The sequence below is a fragment of the Trematomus bernacchii genome, unplaced genomic scaffold, assembly GCF_902827165.1.
Source record: "Trematomus bernacchii unplaced genomic scaffold, fTreBer1.1, whole genome shotgun sequence".
NCBI classification, from domain to species: domain Eukaryota; kingdom Metazoa; phylum Chordata; class Actinopteri; order Perciformes; family Nototheniidae; genus Trematomus; species Trematomus bernacchii.
The window spans coordinates 2,960,688-2,985,472 of record NW_022987564.1 but is presented as its reverse complement, the minus strand read 5'-3'; the positions used below and the strand labels follow the sequence as shown (position 1 = coordinate 2,985,472).

Sequence of the window (24,785 nt, the reverse complement as noted above, 5' to 3'; positions counted from 1 at the left end):
TTAAGTGTATTCAAGGGTTCAAGTGCACACACACACACTTTAGCATCTTTTGGAAGAGGTCAAGCGCATATGAAGTGCTGAAAAGTGACGGCCTCTGCCTGTTTTTTGATGAGAAAGGCCCCGGGGAGTCAACAGTGGAATGATGGATATTCTGTGACTGAAGATGCTATTATCATCTCGCTGCTGAGGCCATCCAGACAATCTGGATCTCTACCTCCTGACACTATCTCTCCTTCTCCCCTCCCCAGAAGTATTGTGATAATGTTCTGCTGTGCTGCCTGCAACAAAAAGCTAATATTGGTTTTGTTTGTTTGTGTGCGTCTGTGTTTTTCCAGTGGCATTTCAGAATTCATAAACACCCTGATGTGGCACATAGCCCCTTAAATCTTAAAGCTCGTTTATTGCTTGGAAAAAAAAATGCGACGTTCTCTCGTCTGGCTAACAAGGGATTATCCATGTCCGTGCCTATTTCTGGGTAATTTATTCCCTTTTTCCCTTCTGTACTTACTTAAAGAAATGTTTTATTTATTTCGGTTTAGAGTAAGACTGAGAGGAATGAAAATTGCCCCATTTTTTATTTCCTTTTGTCTTGTCTTCTTGCATGGTGCCTTATTATCGGTAAATCCCCGCTGGTGTTGAGGCGCGTTTCAGAGTCATTTGGACAGACTCTCAGCTTTGGGATTGTTTATCCATCAGAGAGTTTACGGAGCAGCACAGAATCTGTATGTTTCACAAGTATTGAATACGGGATGCACATTCCCTGTGGAGGAATGTAACACAGCAACCTTCACTTCTACATGTTTCGATGCCGCTCATGTTTACATTCCGCATTCTTTTTTTAAATGCCCTGTTTCCTATGCCCACAGGTAATGAGCGTATTTTAATGCATTGATTATTTCCAGACTTTAACACAGCTTTAGATGTAAATTAACAAAATCATATCTTCTGCACGTGTTTGTAATATTGAATAATATTGGTTATGCAGTGTAATATTGAATAATATTGGTTATGCAGATAACAGATGTCCTCCAATTATACTCTCCAATTACATTTTAACATGATGCATGTTTGTGGCTGAAGCAAACAAAGAATAAAAATACACATTAATCATATAAATATCATGTTTTCTCGCATGACGTTTTAACTTAGTCCTCTAAGGATGTGTGTTTAAGCAGGTTCCTTTGGTGTGACCAAAACACATGTTAAGTTTCTTAGGCAAAGGACAATTATTTTAAACATGGTGAACCAAAATGTAACCCTTGAATGGGCATTCACAAATACATATTTAGGAAAATGTATTGATTGCTATTTTCTACATTACACCCATTATACACTGTTATAACACCCATATTACACATAAATACATCCCTATAAGACGCCTATTTCAACTTTATTTCACCCTTCTTACACAATATTTCTCCATTATAAGACCCATGTTACATCATTATTACACCTGTATTACACCCTTATTATACCCATGTTACACCCATGTTGTATTGTTATTAAACCAATAAAAGACTGTTATTAGACCCATATTACACCCATTTAATACCAATATTATACCCGTATTACTCCGCAATTACTCCGTTTCCCCCAGGATACATAAACATTTAAGGGTTTGTTTGTTTGTAGCCTTTATTTAACCAGGTTAAAAAATCCCATTGAGATCAACGATCTCTTTTTCAAGGGAGACCTGCGGTACATTTAGTTACACATATAAAAACAAACAGAAAACAAAAGGACATCACAACATAATTACAGGGGTATACATTAGCAACCTATTTACATTTACAGGTATCCAATAACATTTCATCCAGCCGTGCTTTAAAACGATGCAAGGGAATCAAAATGCTCAGTTTCAATATTTTTTGCATGGTGTTGCAAGCTAGAGGAGCAGCGCACATAAAAGCTTTAGTACCTAAAACAGTCCTAGCACTTGGCACATGTAATAAAAACACATCCTGGGATCTCAGGCAATAGCTACTTGCCACTCTCCGTGAGATCAAAGAGCATATATAAGTCGGTAGTTTACCCAGCATGGCTTTATATATGAATATGTACCAATGACTGAGCCTCCGACCAGTAAGTGAAGGCAGACCTGCCTTGGCATACAGGGTACAGTGATGAGTAAGTACTTTACAGTTAGTAACAAATCTCAGAGCACTGTGATAGGCGGCATCTAACCTTTCCAGGCAATGGGCAGGTGCATTCACCCATTTAATACCAATATTATACCCGTATTACACCGCAATTACTCCGTTTCCCCCAGGATACATAAACATTTAAGGGTTAAAACCCATGACTGCTTACAGTGTGTAATGGTCCAACAAATGTACATTTTAATCTCTTGTCACCTGTTAATGGGAGACTGACAGGTGACTGCTTACATTCAACTGCCATTTTTTTTTTTTTGTAAATGAGTGTGGAGGAAAAAACCATCATCACCTTCATATGTCAAATGTTATGATTTATGAGGTGACACACACATACTGTACACTCATTAGTAGATCACACAAACACACACTAAAGCTACACAACATGTGCAATCACACATGAGGCTACGTTGGGGATTAATTAGAACTCAATCTTTAACATTGATTAAAAGTCTCAGCTGTGCTCAGATCAGTCATTTGGTCAGTCAACCTGCACTCATAACACACACAATATAAATGTAAGATTAAAGGCTGTTTGAGGACAAATGCAAAAGGGGTAGATACATGTAGGACTTTAGTGTGTATCTGTGTGTGTATCCTTTCCTAATTTTCTCCTCTCCATTTATGCCCTGTGGGAACCTATTACTGGTGTGGTGAGGGCCAGTGCGTTAACAAGTGTGTGATGATGGAGGTGGTGGAGGGTGAGCATTTAGCGCTGCTTTACTAATGGCTCAGGCTGCATGCTGTAGGTGATAATGGATGTTTCAGCGATTGATGCTGTTTGACTGTGGGTGTGCACATAAGTGGATTTGTGTCATTTCCTTTTTTGGATGTAGAGGTTTTTTCGGTTTAATCTTCTATAAATGCTTTGTACACTTTGCCAACACACCTTACACTCTTTTAAAGGTCGCCTATTATAGTGATATCCATCAATATATTATAGGTCTCAGATATATACAAAACATGTCTCTGAAGTGTTTGGCTCGAAATACCAATCAGATCATTGCAGCATCCCATAATCCCCTCTGTTTCAGCCCTGTTTCAAAAGTGCTGATTCTCTGTCTGTTACTTTAGATGAAAATAAGGAGCCCCTCCCCACGCCCCTCTGAGAGATATTTGGTTAAAAAGAACACAATGGTGCTCTAGGAGGAGATTCAGGTGATAACGGGGGGGGGGGGGTTACCTTGGTTGGTTATTGGCTAATGGTTACACAAGCCAATAAATCGTTATGACATCATAAAGTGGCCAAAATCTGATCAGCTCATTTTCAGACAGGTTTTTATATAAATGGATCAGGACAAACAGTGAGAGAATCTTTTTTCCTGAAACTTTCAGAATCTCTTTACACAGAGGGGACACATGTTGATGTAGAAGAGACATGAAAAAGTAGATTTTGCATAATAGGTGACCTTTAATAACTGCCTGTTCTTGTTTTCTCTTCACAGCTCAGAACTGCAGTTACACACTAAACAGTCCCAATGGGACGATAGAGAGCCCCGGCTACCCGTACGGTTATCCCAACTACGCCAACTGTACGTGGGTGATCGTAGCGGCGGAGCACAACCGGATACAGCTGGTGTTTCAAGGCTTCGCTCTGGAGGAGGACTTTGACATCTTGTCTGTATATGACGGGCCGCCCAGCCCAGGGAACCTGCGAACACGGTAAACATGGCTAACTTTTCTTATGTGCATCATATGTGTTATATCAGGCATGTGTTTTACCTTAAATAGGACATACTCTAGATTGACAATAGTTAGTTACCAATGTGACATCTGATTTTTTTTAATATATAGTCAACAGTGTGACATTTCAAATATATATCTAATTTTCCTAAATGACAGATATTGCAGTTAAATTATGCAGATTCTTTAAGTGACAAAGGTTAGATTAGCGATTACTAAAGTAACTTGACCATTGTCAAATAAGGATGGATTCCTATTGGTAATCATGACTCAAAATAAAAAATAAACAATACAAAATGGTCGCTCGACAGGCTAAAATTCAGGGCGTTGGGCATGTTCATAATTTTCACGAAATCCAACATACTGTATGCAACATTAATAATAACACAATAAAACGTAATATTACACCAGAACAACACAGGTTCTATGATAACAATGTTGGATACATTGAATATAAAATGTTCTTAACGTTGTTTTACAATGTCAAGTGGTATGATATCTGTTTAATACAAGTGACTACAAGGGAACATTAAGACCACCTTGTAGAAAAAAAAGATATATTTATAAAGTCTCATGCCATAACGCCTACATACTGTATACCAACGAATGATTCCTGGTCCATCTCAAATAGACATCCATGGAAGTTCAACATAGTGTGCTTTTACCACAGGCAGAGCTGGGAACCATTTGATCTTTCCCATATATAAAGGCAGAGAAACCAAGCCAAGAAACACAAGTCAATATAACCCTGAGGTTTAAGGTCAACACTTGACAAACAGAGTTCCTGGTTTAAGTTTGAGCTATACTTATTACAGTTGAGCCTTCCCACAATTTGGGCTTGTTAGTAATATGTTATACCACTTATGTTTGGCTTCATCAAAACCGATATAAGGTAATAGCTTATCTGAATATTGGAGAACCTACATGTCCGTCTGACCACTCATCCCCTGCACCATAAGATGTTGCTGTAGTGATATCACAGTTTTCATCCCAGATCTCCTCAATTAATGTAGTGAGTAAAATGTGATTCTACCAATAAAACAGATTGCCAAAACCATTCAATTAAGACGCAGGTCGTAAACTGGAAATGTCCTGGCTAAATTCACAAAAACCAAGCAATTGAAACTTACAAATAATTATATTTAAAAGTTAAACAATAAGGCTCCTCTACCTCAATAAATGCAAGAGATGCAGCATTTTCACAACAATGTTTAATTGACATTTGTCATCTTCCTCAGACGTCATTCATTGGGTGACAGCCCAACGATGATTTGGACTTTATTACCCCACAAACACAAGCCACAGCTTTGCTATCATTGCAGTTTAGTTGTGTTTATATCCTACATTTGATTTTTAAGCATATAATGCTTCACCGAACACAGGAGGGGGCTTGGCTGTCTACAAATATAGACGGCTAATTTAAATTCTCCCCAAATATATTGAGGCTGAACCTGAACTTTCAGCTTGGGGGCCCCCTAGTGGCCGCGGGGGCCCTATGCATCCACATAGTCCGCCTATAGGAAGAAACGGCCCTGTTTGGACGTGAAGGTGTTAATGAAGATAGTGGACTGGAAACTGGAAAAGAGTAGAATAAAGACTTTAATCAGTGATGCCTTCAGAGGCAGTACAAGCAGATCCTTTGATGACTAATCAAAGACGGATTTTGCGAAAACCATGACAGCATCAAAGGTTATTCAAGATGATACTTGGTACATGTTGTGCTCAAGAGTTACCAGCAAAATATAATAAAGCTCACTTGTGTTTGAAGACTGAAACAAATATTATCTGAACAAACAGTCTTATCCTCAACTGTCAATGTAGCAGCCTCGGCGGAAAGCTCCCTTGTACTAACATTGAAAGTAAACATATTTTCTCTCTGGTTTGCAGAATTTCACACTAACAAAGTTTACGCATTTTCAAACATTCAGGATTTTAGAAATACATATTGTGAGGCTGAATTGCCATCTAGAGTGGCAGACTTCTTCTTGTGAAGCTGCAAGTATAAGATAGAGCCACAGAGCTTCTATTCACTGATGCATTTCTGTATTTCAGGATATTATTGCTTGCAGCCATATATCGGTCAGACCTCTTGGCAGCCCTTCACTTGCACACAAACTTGATTAATGACAATTCCTGCCCTCTGATCAGTCGAAGCTACACCAAAGCTGCTTTTTTTCCCTCACCTTCTGGGATGAGCTTGGCCTTAATTTTTTTAAAAGATGTTTCGCAAGCACTCTAGAGACAGATGAGAGGAATATTCTTAAGGGCGTTTGTTATTAACACTGTTTTGAGTCTGTGTCGGGCCTCTCCCCGTCGATACTTCTCTCCCTCACCTCTTCTCTCCCCCCTCCCCTCCCTGCGCCTCTCATTCTGTGCCAGTGTATGCCTCCACTGCATTTCCCTGCACAAAGCGAATGAAAGAGAGAAGAAAATCCATTATGGATTTGTGTTGCTCTCCTCAGCCTTTCTCCTGTTTGGACCTCTGGGCTATGTTGTATATTGATGCTCCGGCGGGACAGGGGGGAATGCGTTCCCCTCTCCCCGCCTAAGCGCTTTGAAAATAAGTATGGGAAAAGGAATGAAGGGAGGTGAAAACGAGAGAAATACTGCCAAAGTGAGCGATGGACAAACAGTAGGGGTGCTCAAGAGCTTGTAGGGAGCACAGGTGACCTTTAGATTATGCTTTGGTTGTTTTTGACGAGAATTCCTTTATTTTCATAGGGGGCATTTATGTTTGCTTTATCTATAAGTGAGCTTGGAAAGGCAGAGGAAAAGCTGAACGCAGCCCTCAACAGTAAACAGCAGTATGTCAGGCGATGCATGCATATTTACTTTCACACCTCCCACCTACACTCAAACAAAAAGATGAACGTGTGAAAACTCTCTCCTCCCTTTCCTCTCATCTCCAGCTTATGTCAGAAGGAATTTTCTTTCCATCTCTCTTGCTCCTCTTCCTAGGATTTCTCTCTCGATCCCCTCATTTCCTCCTCACCTATTAAAAAAAAGCTTTGATCTCTTCTCCTGCATGCCCTGTTTGCTGAATATCATCAGCCTTTTCATGTATACCACGCTATAGGTTGTGCAGCACGAGATATTTCGTTTAATCTCCAGTAGTGATCAAAAGTAATGTTTTACCTCCCTTCACATTCGAATATTCACCTGTGATTTATTTCTTCAAAGCAGCCACTTTGTGGTTTTTTCGATCCATTTATTTATTCCTTGCTGTCAGAGCAAATTGTAGTCAGGAGAATGTTGGCTGACAAAGTCATCTCAGCTATTTATATATATTTATGTATGAGCTTGAGTTCCTTAGTATACATCTGCACCCTGGTGTGTGTTTTTGAGCGTGTGTGCTGCTGCAGTTGCTTTATGAGTCACAGTCGCTCCTTAGGAAAGGCATATGTGAGTCAGTCTATTGCTGCAGCACTTCATTATACTGCCGATCCCGACTGACACCTGGGGGGACACTGACACTTCAGAGAGAGAATCTGACAGCATGTTCAATTGTTTGAATAGAGAAAATGAATGTGGGGATATACTGTATGTCCCAAAATAGCAAGATCTCGCTGCTGCCTGTGTTTAAGTGCTGCTAAACGAGCTGGGCATCTATTTCCTGAGATGGTGTAGTGATCAAGCGGTTAAGTGTTGTGGAAGCTACCAGTTACCTCACAAAGAGAGAGGATGAACTGCGGAGAAACTAACCTCAAGGTGGAATCCTTTTTGCTGACTTAAGTAGTTTGAACATCTATGTAAAATGAGCTCATCATCATAAAATATTTGCAATATCAAACTCGGTGAGGGGACACAGTGTACCCTAGCTCGTGTTCCTCAAGAAATAACTCCATTAATTTCTGTTTGTGTTTACCTTTGTACAATACCAATTATATTAACTTTTTTAAATATGAAATATTCTTTTTATATCCCCCTCTAATTCTTGGTAAGAAAGTGAATAAGCCTGTTTCCAAAAAAGTTCTTATTCCTTTAACAAAGCAGTTGACAATCTTTTATCTTTCCATCTTTTCATTTGAATAGAGTGTTGAATCAACTCGCCTTGACTCGATATGAGCTTAAATTAAGTCCTTTCATAGTTGTGTCCCTTTCATTTTATTGTTAAAGAACTGTAAACTAATACTAGGGCAAACAGAGCCTGATGATGTTCTTTGTTGAGTCACCACAACCTTGTAAACAATGAAGAACCTTGAAATTCACATTAGCAATTACACAATAGCCATTGCATTGCTTAATGTTTGTACACACAGCTTATAAATGTAATATAGCATTTGACACTTAACTCTGTGAAGGAGTATCCTTGAACAAATTAGTTGAATTGAACATTTCGAAATGTTTTTTATTGATTATTGATTATTGGCATGCTTCACCACATGCCAATAATCCAAACTTACAAAACAAAGTTGCATCTTTTTTTTAATTGGTCACCAAAGTATGCTTGAAATTAGTCCTTCAAATCCACATATTGCAATTACACCCATCTGTTTTGAAGATTTTCGCTGTTAGAAAAAGTGAATCCATGTTACAGTAAATTGATTATCTGGTAGCTTACACCAGTAATATGATGGTTACGGCACTTTCTCCTAAACTGCACCCAACCTGCACAAAACTCACACAGACTTCCCATGACTGAAGCATAAGCCAACTTGACCTAAAGCCAGACACTGCACCTCTCACCAGCTCACTCACTGTCACTCAGTACAAGAGCACACACTTCTTACCTGTAAAAAGTGATATCTTTCCACTTTTGTGTCACATTTCACCTTGTAACTGCCAGTCTGGGAACACTGAGTACATTTCAGGAGAGGGAAAAGCTATTGGGGTGTGTGAAGGCACGTCTCCCCACATGCCTTCCTCTCGATGACGGAGTGATGGAACGGGATTCTGGCAGGAAGTGAGAGAGGAAGGGGGAGGTGGGGAAGGGACAGATTTTCAGCCTGTGGGCTCGATAGGACCTAAATAAGGAGCATTGGTGCATGATGCTGGTAGTGACATTAACACTACAGTCAGCCCTCTGTGCTGTGAGGTTGGGGGGTCACAATATTAGTTTGTGTGTGGTGGAGGAAGAGAGAAGCTGCGTGCGTGCGTGTGTGTGTGTGTGTGTGTGTGTGTGTGTGTGTGTGTGTGTGTGTGTGTGTGTGTGTGTGTGTGTGTGTGTGTGTGTGTGTGTGTGTGTGTGTGTGTGTGTGTGTGTGTGTGTGTGTGTGTGTGTGTGTGTGTGTTGCGTGCGTGCGTTTCTGGCAGTGCCTATGCCTCCCATTCACAACACACGCCTGTGAGCTGTACTGTTCACGTTTTAGCAGCTCAGCTCCATTAAGGCAATGGGGGGTTGATGGAGGAGTTATGGCAAAGTGCCTTGCTCGAGGAGATGTAGGCTATGATTTTTTGAGAAGAGAGTGGTTTGCATTTTCCTACCCACATCTCCCAGTAGAAGACAGTAGAAAGGTTTGGTTGTAGCAGCTGCTCCCAAATGTAAATATGTACTTGCTGCAAGCCAAGACATATCAGGAGGAGAACATACATGTACAATACATCTCTCACTAAAGGTAAAACAAATATCCAAATACATTCCCTGAGCTATGTGTGGGAGAAAAGCTATGTCGGAGAAGTCCCAATCTTGATTCAGATTCTCCTCTTCCCGTTAGCAGGCATAGGAATTTGCTCCGGCTACTGTAAATCCCAACAATGTGATAGACAGATGTAGATGTCTGTCTTGTACAGACACGGAGCTCAGGCAGGGGTTTCTCTAGCTTCCTGATTTACAATGTTCTTATCAGATATCAGTGATCCCAGAGATTGAAGATTAGATGCCCGGCAGGAGGTATCTTGTCCTTGTCTTTCTTCTTTCCCTGTACATACCCTTAGTGTGTGTGTGTGTGTGTGTGTGTGTGTGTGTGTGTGTGTGTGTGTGTGTGTGTGTGTGTGTGTGTGTGTGTGTGTGTGTGTGTGTGTGTGTGTGTGTGTGTGTGTGTGTGTGTGTGTGTGTGTGTGTGTGTGTGTGTGTGTGTGTGCAAAGGGGGATCTAGGCGAATGTACAGCCCGTCCCAGCAAGCTGATTCAGTGTCAACAAAATCAAGGTTTATTGGAATACAGATAAAATGAACACCACACTCACAAACACACTGTCAGACACACACTTTTAAGCACGGAGTAAACGGCAGTGGGCTGGAAATCTGTAGTTTCCCAGACACATAGAGCTTCAGAGACACTTCTGCTTGTTGGCAAGCACTCGGGAGCACAAGTGCTTGTACAGTAGATGCATGAGAGGGGGAAAATGCTATGTACGAGCTTTCTTGCCTCTGATTGGAGTTAAAAGTTTTGAGTATCCCATCTACAAAAGAGAAGTTGAAAGCAGACTGTGAAGGAATACTCCCAAATGTTGGAGGACTCTTTGAGGAACCTTTATGCAACAAAAACATAGACATGAATGGACATCATGCAAATGGGTATATTGTAGTATTTGGGTTTCATTGCTTTATTTATTTTCACATTATCTATTGGGTAGCATGTCTGATTAAGGGATGTTAGAGATGAATATAGTAGTTCAAATTGTGGGTATGGAGACTGAGGCAGAGAGGCTGTTCGGAATGATGGTGGCATGTTCCTTCTTCCTACTCCATTTTGTAATAAATCTTGGTTATATAGTCTGATATGTTAACAGTTAGTACATTTTGTTAATTTGTATACAAATATATTGTTATTATAATACATGTTCTCTATTTAGGTCATTTAATGTGAACATTTCAACTTGGTAAATTAAGATAAGAACTTGTTTCTCAGTTTTAAGAGCAGCTGTGATGTCTCTATTTTAGCTCACTTCTACTAGCTAAATGAATGCTAGTCACTTAAGGTGCTTTTAATATCCTCCTCCAACATTTGCGGTGTTATCAATGTGTCGTACAATATGTGTGAGAGACTACATTGATAGTAACTGAGTCCAGCTTGTAAAGAGTTTGCGGGTGAGGGTGAGAGCGGGTGACGTACAGCGGCCCTTCCTGCCGGATCACTTGGCACGGCAGTGATTCTTCGTCAGTGATGGCTTTCGGCCATCAATCTCTTACAACACACACTTGAGGAAATGACTCTCTAGTACACTGTGTTGATCTCACATTCAGTGTGTTCGCATACACACAATCCTTCTTTGTCTCTTAAACAACAAATGCTTATATGTTAACACGTTGTGTGACATCCATCAAAGATGTTTCAAATGAGGAATGTTTGAGAAATATGGCTTCAAGGCATGTTTTTGCTCGTCACGATTGAGCATTTTATTCAGCAGCATTGACACACACATGCTGTTTGTATGTAAATACACACCCCATGTGCATGTAGACACATTCATACACACACACACGTAGGATTTATGGTTCCTTTGAGTCTGGGCTGTTAATGGAGACTGCCACTTATCAACGCTAGGTTTAACGACATTCTGCTAAAACAGGGGGAAGAGTGATAGTTTGTTTTTCATCATCTCATGTTGGGAAAAAGTGAAACAATGTTTAGATTTATGGAATCAGCTCACCTGCGAGGCAGAATTATTAGGCCCTGTTACCCTAGATTAGAGAAATAATCAAAGAGATGGCTGTGGATTTATATGCAACATCCCGTGTATCACTCATTGTGTGTATTGCTTATTGACGTCCCTCCATCCCCAGGCCTATCAATGTGTTCAACAGGATACATAGGGGAATGAAATATGCCCACAAAATTGATTGATTGTGTTGCACACCTTTCAAAAAGATGGTGTCATTTTTAGCCCTTCTGTGATCGGCGTCACACTTGAGTTCCTTTTTTTGGGAAGACAAAAATTGCATAATCACAAAACATTGAGGGTGCTTCCTGCCTTAATTTCTGCCTTATTTTCTGCAAAGTTGTATCCTCAAAAGCACAAATGATTGTACATTTAAAAGGGGGAAAACAATCGTTATTTAGCTAAATTACCTTAATTGATCTCACAGTAGGGCTGTGCAAGAAATTGGAAAAACATTTAATCATAATGTCATGTACTGTTGTCTGGATTACCAAAGACTGATGTTTTTTTAAGTAAGTAGTTAAAGCACAGCGGCATGTAATTAAGATTGCTTTTTATGCTAGCAGATGCGAATGTGAAATATTTCCAAAATTAGACTCGATCAGATATATTGCGTTAAAGATGTTTTTGTTAGAACAGACTGTAAAGTGATCTGCAGGTCATATCATTTAAATAGTAGCATTTATACAGCTAAAGTTAGACTTTTTTGTATTACTTTGGATGCTTTTGTCAGTCAGTGCAAATGTATTTCTGCTAATTAGTTCTGTATACAAATATTGAATGAGCACCAATTGATTTGCAATGCTCTAGTTATATGCTTGGAGTTGTAATTTGTTGGACTTGACAGGTATTCCATATACTGTACAGAGCAAAACCAAATCATATGAAAAGTGTGAGACACAGCCGTGAATTTCATCATAGAAATGATAAACCACATATTAAAACAAAGGGTTTGGGGGAGGTGATCATGCTTTTCTCATTACAGGGAATTCATTTTGTTGATTTACATGACCACACACTGTATGCAAATCACTGCAGTCATAATTTTACATTTGCAATACCTAAGGCACAGAACATCTCCTCATGGTGCGCAGTGCAGTTTGTTCGCCATGCCTGGATTTCACATTGTGAAAGAAGAAGAGCAGATTGGGAAGCAGTCATATATGTCTCACTGTCATGACATTCTTTGTTTACAGCCATTTTGGATTGATCAGCTGTAATATCATTTATATGTTTCAACAATGATGATTAGCTTGACAACAATCCATAATTTGTGCGCAAGTGAGCATTTCTCAGATGCAAATTATACCTACTGTGCCTCTGAACAAATTGCACATAAACAATCGTTTTTGCGGCACAGTATGTGAAATTAACATCATGCCCAATTTTCACACTTTGGTTAGGGAATCCAGTGGAAACAAAACATTACTGCAGGTCAATAATGATTAATAGCCAGTATTTAAAGACTGCTTTGCAAAACCTAGTGACTATTGACCAAAACAGTGCAGAGAAATGCACCTTAAATGTTTTAGTCCTTGGGGTATTGGCTCTTACTGCTGTTATCTCCATTGTTAATAATGCCCCAAAAGTTCTCTACCCTTGTACTAAACTAAAGTGTCTGTAATCTGCAGTTCATCAATGTCATCAGTGTTTCTGATAAAAAAGCGACTTCTTTGTTTTCTGCAGTGATTTGTAGTTATGGGCTGGATATACAAAGCTTTAAACTAAAGTCTTAGGCAGTGTGCTTGCGCTGTTTTTACATTATTCTCTTGTGCATTATACAAGAAATGATAAACACCTCACCTGTCATACTGTATGCCTGTTTTCAATCACATTACATATGAACATCTCTTCCAACTTAAACCTTAAAAAAACCTGTAAACTATTCCTCTATTTGTCTATATTGTATGCTCTGAAATGTTGTTGTCAAGCATCCTTAACCCTCCTATTGTCTTCGTTTCCCCCCCCCCCCTTACTTTGGTGTTCGTGGTCAAATTTGACCGGTCCTGTTTTAACTGCTATTACATTAACACAAAAAACATTAATCATCACCAAATTCCATTTAACACCCTTTCAAACTGTAAATATTGTATCAGACTACTGGTATACATGAGAAACTGCAGTAAATATACAAAGAATAGACACTGAACATGTATTGCGTGTGCCAGGTGTGATCCATGTGGGGGGATGGGCACATAAGAGCGGGAAATGTGTCAAATTGTTCTGTGTGTGTGTGTGTGTGTGTGTGTGTGTGTGTGTGTATGTGTGTGTGTGTGTGTGTGTGTGTGTGTGTGTGTGTGTGTGTGTGTGTGTGTGTGTGTGTGTGTGTGTGTGTGTGTGTGTGTGTGTGTGTGTGTTTTTTTATCTGAGCCGGATGGTTATTAATTCCTTTTCTTTATGGTGGTACACCATGGGTGTTACAAAGTTGACTAAATCATCCAAAATTCAATGAAAGTGGTGATCAGTAATTGTATATTTTCAAATGTCTACTGTGAAGGATATCATAAAGCCTTGGCTTAATGCAATCGAATGTAAAACAAAAAAGTTATGATTGATGAAAGTAGTAAATCGGTCAGATTTGACCCGAAGACAACAGGAGGGTTAATGGACATGGATGCACTTTGTTGTTTTGCATGGGTTCTTGCGTACAAAATAATGTTGGCACCATAGTTACTCGTCTGTTTCCAATTGAAATTGCCTCCATACAACAACATCCCAAAAAGAACACACCTGCAAGCAGTATTTCTTAAAAGACAAGCAGAGAGTACGTAACACTGATAAAATTAGGGCTTTTCCACCTGCTGGGCAATTTCAGTCATTGAAGGAAGAATCAATCTGCAGCCCACCTCCTGTCTGTCTCCTCTGCCAAACGTGTTACAGCCAAACAGGATGACACAAGTCTTGTAACAAAACTGCGGGAATATGAAAGCTAATTGCTCTCCACTGTTAGAAACTGATTAATTATTCTCATTAGCACATGCACTTACAAATTCCCAGCAACCCTTTGGATTTTAACATGCCAATCTGGAATAAAATGTAATATGTGAATGCTTCAAATCAAATGTCGAATTGAGATTAACATCTTCAAGTTACAGTATTGTTTTTCCTCCAAATTATCGTTTCTCATCGATATACTGTAGAAACACTTTTCTTTCATATATAGACTATGTAGATTAAGCTAAACTAAACAGAAGGACAGCCAACACATAGTGGCATGGAATTTGCCCCCCTTAACCACACGCCTGAAAACAGAAGAAATACATCCCTTTAGCTGTAATCTATGGGACTGTGAAGCGCAGACGTTCTCCTTGTGCACCATTTGTTTCCTGGCTTAGGCAAATCCCTGGCATATTTGTGCGGCATGTGTTTATTTTGTTGTTTTCCCCTCAGTGTTCCTGCAGTCACATTTTTCTTCCTTGATTTCACCCTTCCCTTTGTTTTCTCTTGTTCATCCCTGGGAGACACAGAGCATAGCAGTCTAATTAGTTATCCAAACACCTTGTGAAACGTGATAATGGATAAAGCACACATATTGTTCACACACACCCACACACAAACACATGCGCATAAGTACACACTAGCCGTGCTGTGTCAAAAGGATTTGCCCGGAGTGTAATTAGACACTTGTTGCATGTGACCAGTTGCACTTGTGCCTTTTTAGTTGTAGGAAAGGCAAAGGTTTACAATCCATGTTCTTCTGTTAACATGCAGCCGATCCTTTCATGTAATTAAGTCAATAGAAATGGCCGCGGTTTATGTTTAAAATATAACAGATATTTCCGGTTTCAATGCCAATAATGATAAAAAGTTAAGAGATAAATGGCATAAATGTTGAGATCTTCTGTCAGACAGGGACTAAAGCAGGGACTGTTGACAGTACACAGAGCAGGACGAATGACATGTGAGTAAATCTGTGTTTCTTCAAAGCCTGCAGCTTCTTCTAGATCAGTACCAGTGCTGTACTTCAGTAACATACATAATCACACTGCTGCCTTACCCTCCTCCTCTCACCCTCTCTGCCTCCTTTCCTCTGCTGCTCTTTGATCATGATTGCCACAGGAATGAAAAAAGAGCAACTGGTAGAGAGTGAACATCACTGGTTGGACGATTCATCAATCACTGTGTCCCTTTTAGCCTTGCCCGATAATCAGATCTTCTGCCCAACCTTGTTTTGGAGTTTATTAGTGGCGTCCCTCGGTGGGGTGAAAAAGAAACTGAGATTGCAGTGAGAGAAAGGGAGTGCAAATAATGACATGTTGAATATAGATTCAGAGCGTCATGATGAAATGATGTATAATAGTGCACCCATTTGGGATTGTTGAACATTCTATTCCTACACAATGGCAATAATATGCTGCTGTTACAAACCAATAATACTCTGGAGAGACTTCTTACAAAATGAACACCCTGGTTGAAGGGTTTTGCTCTCATTCAGCCACAAGTGGTTTGGCTTAAGGTCTCAGATCGGTCAAGTCTTTCAAAGCAACACTCGAAACCCATTTCTGTATCGACCTGGCTTCATGTTCAGGCACTGTGATTTTAAAACGGTAAAAGTCTGTTGCCACAAAGGTAATGCTTACTAATGTTTAAAGCAGCACTGTATGATGTCACATTTCCCTTTATTGAATCTAACCATGAAATATTCTAAGAGTATCAACCTCTGCCAGGTCATTTTCATAAGTGAGAAATGATGTGTTTAAATGGTTCTTCCTTGGCCAAAGCTACACCCTTCTAAAAAGTTTCATGACAATCTAGCCAGTAGCTTATCTATTATCCTGCTGACAAACAAACCTAACCAAAAACATATCCTTCTTGGTGGAGGTAACTTGCCTTTGGTCCCAGACCTTTAAAAATCCTGCCCACATCTTAAATGTATTCATGGTGGTGTGTCCGTTGATGCCTTTTTTCTCTAGATGGAGACACAATTGACCAATTATAGCTTTGTAGGATTTAACTTGCCAAATGACTACCAGGCACAACTATTAAAAGACAGTGGTGTCCACATATTTTAGGGTGTATACAGTATATAATGGGACAGTTTGAAAGGGTGAGTTGGAGACAAAGACAGAAAGTTACAGTAAGGAAACACCCTTAACTGGTAAAGGAGGAATTGGTTGTGTGCTTTACTAAGTGGCAAAATGGCTCAATGTGATTACATAACTTATCCTTTTATGTGGGGAAGCAACATTGCATTCAGCCGTCGCACAAGTGTACATTAGTGTTTTTTTACCCTTTTGTTGAGTTACTTACTTTCCCATCATGCCACATTCATCAAATTAAGCCAACTCTGTCTGTTCCCCATCAAATGACTTGATGCTTGTAAGGCTGAGTCATCAACACATAACTTGATCTCGTTTGCTCTGTTATAAAATCTGTTTATTTACAACATTCGCGGTACAATGGTTGCCTGTAATATTTTCTCATTTAGACTGTAAGTGTAAATATGCACATTGACATTGACATTTTATCTCATTGCACTGTCATCGCTACTGCCTCTGCTTTTACCACTCTTATTTATTTATTGTGTCTATTTGTTACTGCAGTGAGAGTTGCCAAATAAATGTTGTTGTACTTTGTATGATGACAATAAAGATATATTTGTAGTCTATTCTATTCTTAACACAACAACCAAAATGACTGCCATACTACAAAAAATGTAGCTTTTATAAATTCATGTTATACAACTAAATATCTAAACTGTAGGCTAGCTGTTTAATATTTGTGGCCATTCTTGTAGTATTTATTTCACCTTGTGTAGTTTCAAATGGCTCTCTTACATCTGTCCTTGGTCATTCACTACAACCTTGTATCTCATAATTGCTCTTTATACTCACACACACAAACACTGATACACACCCGCACCAACACACAGCCATGCACACTGGTACATCGAGTAAACAACAGCGTTTCTCACGGCTACCACTTAGCTTTGTCACTTTCCTAGGGGGCAAGAGTGGCACGACATTGAATTACTTTTATTCTATCCCTAATTGTTTTCTGCCCGAGGATTATTGCAAAGCGATTTGTGCAGAGCAGAGGAAAACACAGTGGACTTGTGAACGTCACCTTGTTTAATTTGTCGGCCTTGATTTGTTTGCTGTAAGTGTATTTGACTGATGTCTCTACAACGGGGGAACAAATGAACAAAGAACGCACTTCTTTTATGCGTCCTTCCTCCTACTCTCAAAGCCTTTTTTGTTATTTATTTGCGGATTCTCTATCAATGCATCCACTTAAGAAGCTTTTAATTATGTATATCTGGTCTATCAGTGCATATCTGTATGCAAAACAAGGATTGACATATTTAGTAGTTATATTTAGCACTATGCAAATACTTTTTACCTACATTTTGACTGAATAGTCTGTATAATTCTCAACCAGAGTCAGTGTAGCCCTGTTGTTTTCTCACAGGTATCTGCGGTGTTCAGCAGATGCTGATAGCATCAGGGCAATGCAATACACTGTTAATGGAGTGCAGATGGCCTTAAGATAAACCAGTCACATCACTCACTCACTCACTCACTGAATGGCAGACACTCCTGGGGAAGTAAAGTTGTGTGTGAATGTGTGTGTGTGTAAGCCATAACTCCATACTTACTTCAGCCTTTATGTAGAACAACATTAAAAAAAACGTATATAATTTAAGCACTTATCTCTTGTAAAACCATGTGTAGTGTTTCAAAACTCGTCTACTTATTCACAGACACATATCCTTTAATCAAGCTGCTGATGACTTTATATATACTGCACAGCAAATGGCAGATAATCAGTCCTGTGTTGTCAACCGTGTCTTTTTATGGGCAAAAAATTAACACCAGTAAGGCATTCTACTGTATCACTGTTCACCCTAAATTATTTATGTGTTTTAATCCTTGCATTGGTTTTCTATCTCACTCTTATTTCTGCCTACACTTAGAAGTTCATTTTCCATTATTCTGCGCTTGCCACACACACACTCCTATTTAGCGGCTTCTACTTTCTCTTGAGTATTTCATCTGTTTGAATCTCCTCAAATCACTGCTAATATGTTCTCCTCCCAGTCTACCTCTCACCTTCCCTGCCACTTTCCCTTTCATCAGCCTCCTTCTCCCGCACTGTCGCTCTGCGTATTTCTCTAGAGACGTTGGTTTGTTAATGACTTCACTGCGGTTTGTCTCTCAGTTGGCGCTGACTGCGGTTGATTATCTCACTATCAGCATTCAGCGTCAGAGACATCTGAATGGCTCTCCTACCCTTGCTGTTCAGCTGTGATGCGCAAATACTTTGTGAAGTCACACACGTATGAATATTAACGAGCAACAGCATGCTGCCGCTCGTCTTTCTTCACAAGCCAGACATAAAGAGTAAGCCTGCTCTATTGAAAACGATGCCAGTCTTTCAAATTGTCTTGGGTTGTGGGATCTGCAGGAAAGCTGTGTATAGAATGAGATTTGCAAACCATTGCTACCTCTTTGTTTTGTGGTGGAGCTTCATTTGCTCTGTGCAATGTGAACAGTTAAAATATACAAGTAACAGGGCTTTAAACTGAAATTGAAAGCACTGAAGGCTAACCATAAAACTCAATCAAGGCCAGATCTCGCCCTTGGGCAAAGTGACGCGGTACATTACAGCCTACCCAAAAAAGAAAGGATAAGAAGGCTGATAGATATGCGCTCTAATTGCTTGTGGAAGTCTTCCTATTAGCTGGAGGAATCAAATCATGGGTGTGGGAATGGAGTGGCATTTTAACCTCCACTAGGCTACACGGTCAGCTTTTTTTCACTCCGAGTAGTATAGCGATGAGTCATACAGAGAGACAGACACACTGAGCGGCAACAGTTAGGGGGCGCATTCTTTTGCATCAATACAAAAAATCAATTGAAAAACATTTTCCTTTTGCAGAAAACATATAGCAGGATTTGTAACCATTTGAGTTCTCTGCAGTGACTGGGTAGAAGTAGTTTTCAGCATTGCTGTTGAAGTGAAAGTCCCCGGCAGTCAGTGGAGAGTTAGAGCTTACAGAGCAAAACAGAGCATCGTCCGCCGGCCTTGACCAGTGACAAGTTATAGCTGCAAGGGGTCCTATATATTTAAACATGTATTGTATACCTGTGGTGTTTATTTTTATTATTTTATTATCTTTGCTTTGTAATGTCTGTTGTAAAATGCCATTATATAATGTGTTTTTACTGTATTTATTCCTAAAAAGTATTTTAATTTGTTTTGTAAAGCACTTTGAATTGCCGCGTACAGAAAAGTGCTATATAAATAAACTTGCCTTGCCTTGCCTTGCCTATATAGAAAGAATACTCACACACTCACACAAAACCACATGAAATAATACACACATAGTTCTTTACTCTGCACCTCAACGCCCTCTCTCTCCATCTCTCTTCTTACCACCCATCATTTATTGGCTAATGTCTCCCCTCCACTCAGCCATCAAAATCTTGCTGCTGTATCTATTTTTCTCTCCCCCCCCCCTCCCTCCCTCTTCCCTCCTTCTGGGGGAAAATCAGCTGTATCAGCGCTTTACCTTCCACCCTGAGAACATACACACACACACACACACACACACACACACACACACACACACACACACACACACACACACACACACACACACACACACACACACACACACACACACAGAGTGAATATGATTAAAGGACGAATGACCTGATTTAGTCTGTGTCTGTTTACAGCTGTAAACACGCATATATTTTGGGGGGATCACAAACACTCTCGCGCACAGAAATGTTCAAATGGATTAAACTGCATGTGTGCGTCCACGGGAGTGTGTGTGCATGAATCCCTGACTAGCTGTAGAGCCTAATGAAGGACTTTTTCACCGTGACTCATCCTCGCTCAACACAGGCTCAATCTTTGAGTTTTTACATTCCCACAGACTGATGTGTTTCTCCCACCTCTTTCCTTTTTCATATTCTGCCCTCCCTCAACCTGCTCTTCAACACTGTCATATCCTCATTACAATATATCCACTCTTTTTCTATATAGCCATCATTCTGCACAAATGCTCTCATTGCTCTGTCTATCCTCTCTGTCTGTCTCTTCCTCTCTCGCTCCCATGTGTAGTGGTGGGATAATTGGAAGCAGAGGTTCTTCATTGAGATGATGCTAAGGCCAGTCAGGTGGAAAGCCCTCTTAATAGACCTCTGCTCTTTCCATGCACACACACATGCGCTTATGCAAACACTTGCACACACATACAGCATATACTGTTAAGTGCGGGTGCAGCCATGCACCTACACCTATTCTTCTCCTAAGAGGCCAACATTTCAAGGATTACGCTGCTGTCCATACAATAGCAAGTACTGTAAGCAACAGCCCATGAATTCCCATAACTGCAATTTTTCTCAACTTCTCTATCTCTCACTTTCTGTCTTCTTCTGTCCCTCACTTTCGTTCATCCTCCCGCCTTCAATATACCACTCACTTGAGACACCTGCGCTGCAAATCCAGTCTTTTGTATTGCTCGGTTGCAATCATATCTCGCATCTTTTCCTTGATAACAGGCAATCCCCCAGCTGGCTTTTTCACAATAGTGGCTGCACGCCTCAGATTGCCACGGCACATATCGCATTGCAATATTTAATCTCCCTTCGCATGTGTAGCCAGTTTCTGTGTGTTTTCTGACAGTATCCATTTTGTTTTCTTTCAGCCTGGGCAAAAAGATTTAGGGCCGTATCTGGCTAAACCCAGATGATCATGATTTGGATGCGGACAAAATCCCTCCGTTTTCCCTCCCCGCCTTTTCTGCCCCTCCATCATACCTTCTATCAATGTCCCCTTCCCTGCAGTGCGCTGCTGAACCAAGATGGCTGCCTTCCAACTCAATTTGTGGTCAGCAAAGGGGCGATTTGCATGAACATGTGTCCCATCGTTTAGCTGATATCCCACAGTGACAATCTCAGAGAGAGGAGTGAAATCATGCATATATTAAAGTCCCCATCCCTTTTTGGTTTAATTCATTTTTCCTGCGCTGGTGTTTTGCAATTTTTCCCCCCACCTCCAATGCGGTACTTAAGAATAAGATGAAACACAGAGGCCTCTCGTCACATTGCGAGTTAAAAGGGTGGGATGTAATAGATAGTAAAAAGTGGTGTACACCCATGCAGAGAGAGAGTGCACGTGTGGAAGCATAAAAAGGAAATTAAAGTGGCACTTGGAAATGGGAATTTTAACGATTAGCTAAAAGAAAGGTGAACAACTTTGTCACATGCACAGATGAGGTGGTGGGAACAAATACACAAAAGACACCTGTTTTTTTTAATCAGTATGCTAGTGCGCGTATGTGAGTAATGCCAGTGTTTGGGTGGCAAACATGTTAAACAGATTTAATAGCAGAACCTGGTAAACTGCTGAAAGCTTACTTGTTGTTTCCAACATAATTTAAGTACATTTGTTATAAGTCCCTCAGAGGTTGTATTTTCCAAACTGGTCATTATAGTATTTTATTACATTTCTCCAAACATATTAATTCTGTCTGCAATTAACTCTGGAAATCAGTTTTACAACTGACAACTTTAATGGGTTATTCTAGAAGATGTTTTTTTATCGGTGAAATCAAAACATTGTTATATTTTGAGATTAATAATTGTATAAACTGGGACTCGTGATTTAAAAGTTTGACATATTGTGACATTAAGTAATCAAAAAAGAATTATAAATGTAACTTTAAATGATTTAATAATTATATATTTTTATTTTAAGAATCAAAAACAACTATTGTGTTAATTATTTTTGCAGTTTTTCTCATTGCAATATACATGACCAATATACACGACCATCCCAAATGGTGCAATCGGTCCAATCACGCGATTCAATGCACTGCCTCTTCTCGATTCTGACGGATGACAGGTTGAAACAGTTTCAAATTTTAGCGCTTCAACACTTTATAACCGCTCTAAACAATGCGCAATGTGTGGGTTGTTGTCATGTTCTGCGTTGTTGCTGTTGAGTTGTTGTTGGTATTGCATTTGTATTGGATCATTATAGAGCAAGCCAGGAAGAAAGATAGGTCGTTCTGGCTCGGGAAACACTTCAAAATGTGGAGAAGTTGTGAACAAAAAAGATAATGACGAGTATCCAAAAAAATGTTTGTCAGTTTAAAGAATGGCTAGTCCAGTGGATAGAGCCAGCGGCCCGCCTACGGCTGTATGCATCGAATAGTTTTCAAGGCAAAGATACTTTAAACCCACTGCAGCCTTGCACTTTGCCAGGAGAGGTCGCTGTAACTGAAGCTTCGAGAAATGAACCCATTTCCGACACAATTGGCACAAGTGGTTCGATGCTTCACAAAAGCTTCATTTTCCCATCACTAGTCAGAGTTACTTCACTAGTTCTATTGAAAAATGTAATACTACTGTATCAGTGTTGAGCCACGTGTGACACCAGCGTTTACGCTAATGTCCTCTGCAGGGCCGTTTTTAGCTTTTTGGGGGCCCTATGCAAGATGCTGTTTGGAGGCCCTATTTTTTTCAAACTACAATGGGCGGATTCCGAAGCCTTAAAGGTAGGGACACACCAAGCTGACACCAAAGAACTCACACAGACGGACCCGACTGTTGTGTCGCCTCACGTCTCCTGCGTCTTGGCCAACAGTCGCACTGGAACACACCGCAAAGACTTCAGCCGACGGCCAAGTAGCACGTACGAACTGCGCATGCATGAGTGGCAATAACTCTCCTTAACAGCAGGCGGCGGTAGTGTGTATTCGTCATTCAAAAGAGGCAACAACCGGAAGACAGACTGCGTGATACACCGAGAGAAGAAGAACAGACTGCGTGATATAAACAAACAACAAATAGCGTGTGCGTTCCATTTTCACTCTACAGCGAGAAGCTCATGGGGCTTTCCCGAACCTGTGTCGAGAGCTGGAGTTAAATGAAATCTCAGATTTGCCTTCTTAATAGTTTGTTTGGGTCCCTCACTTCCGTTTCGCTTCTCATGCACTGATTCGCTAGCTGAACAGCCAATCAGAGTGATTTATTTGACCGACAGCCTTTGGCTGAAAACCTACCGATTTCGGCCAAAAAGGTGTTGGCACGGCCGAAAAGACACAACGGTGCGGGACACACCAATCTGAGTAGGGCGACAGGACGCTCATCGTCGGCCTGACATCCATCGACGGCCAAAATCGGCTTGGTGTGTCCGGGGCTTTAACATGATCTGTGGAGATGCATCAATCTGTTACACTTTACAGGAGGAAAACAGGCTAAATTCATGAAAACCAAGCAATTGAAACTTACAAAAAATTATATTAAAAAGGTAAACAATAAGGCTCCTCTACCTCAATAAATGCAAGAGATGCAGCAATTTCTTAACAATGTTTAATTTACATTTGTCATCTTCCTCAGACGTCATTCATTGGGTGACAGCCCAACGATGATTTGGACTTTATTATCCCACAAACACAAGCCACAGCTTTGCTATCATTGCAGTTTAGTTGTGTTTATATCCTACATTTGATTTTTAAGCATATAATGCTTCACCGAACACAGGAGGGGGCTTAGCTGATGGTTCATTTGAATTCTCCCCAAATATATTGAGGCTGGACCTGAACTTTCAGCTTGGGGGCCCCCTAGTGACCGCGGGGGCTATGCATCCACATAGTCCGCCTATATAGGAATAAACGGCCCTGGTCCTCTGACAGCACTAAAAGACCATTAGCTGTTGGAGTGGAAAGCTGCAGTCCTGACCTTTGCTGCTGGGGTATTTATGATTGAATGCATTGAAAAAATGAGCTTCATCCAACAAAGCTCAGGAGTTCCTTACCCAGAGGTAATAGCATTTACATTTTTAAAGTGACATGCTTAATTAAATATTTAAAAAGTAGTTACTGAGACGCCACTGCTAGCGTCACATAGCTAATAGCTCTGATTAACATACTGCGTGGTGCGTGACGTGAGTTAGCTTGAGCTAGCTTGTTGTGAACACGGCTATCTGAGTGCATTAGCTTATTGGTTAGCCACATACTTAAATACTTTTACAGTATCTCGTTTGCAGAGCCTATCGTTAACTCACTAGCTGCAGAGTTGGATACTGTAACAAGACAACAGGCAAGTTAAATGTTGTAGTGTAGTTACATTGAAAACATTATTGTGTTATGTTGGCTGGCTAGAATGTGCTGCAACGTGTGCAATTCAAGTAACCCTGTATGGAAAACCGTTATTTTAAATTTGTTTTGAAATGTATGTATACACATTAGCGGTATAAACAAATATCCTAATAATAATTTAATTGATTTGAAGGTAAGCTTCATGTGACCTTTTGAAATTAACGTATGGCTTTTACTTCATATTTCCTTTAATTATAAGTTACATCACAGCATGCATTTTTTCATGCGTAAAACTATCTGAAAGACAAATGTCTTAATAGTATCCTATTCCCAGTTTCTGAGAAAAGTC

At 40.1% G+C, this 24,785-nt stretch overlaps 1 protein-coding gene across 1 annotated transcript in view; it reads left to right on the top strand.

Moving 5' to 3' along the window:
• The window catches only part of csmd2 (CUB and Sushi multiple domains 2), a 231,318-nt gene that overhangs the window by 13,337 nt on the left and 193,196 nt on the right, over window positions 1-24,785 (top strand). Inside the window, exon 2 of the mRNA XM_034125465.1 lies at window positions 3,599-3,815. Coding sequence (XP_033981356.1) covers window positions 3,599-3,815 — 217 coding nt within the window. The remainder of the gene's footprint in view (window positions 1-3,598; window positions 3,816-24,785) is intronic.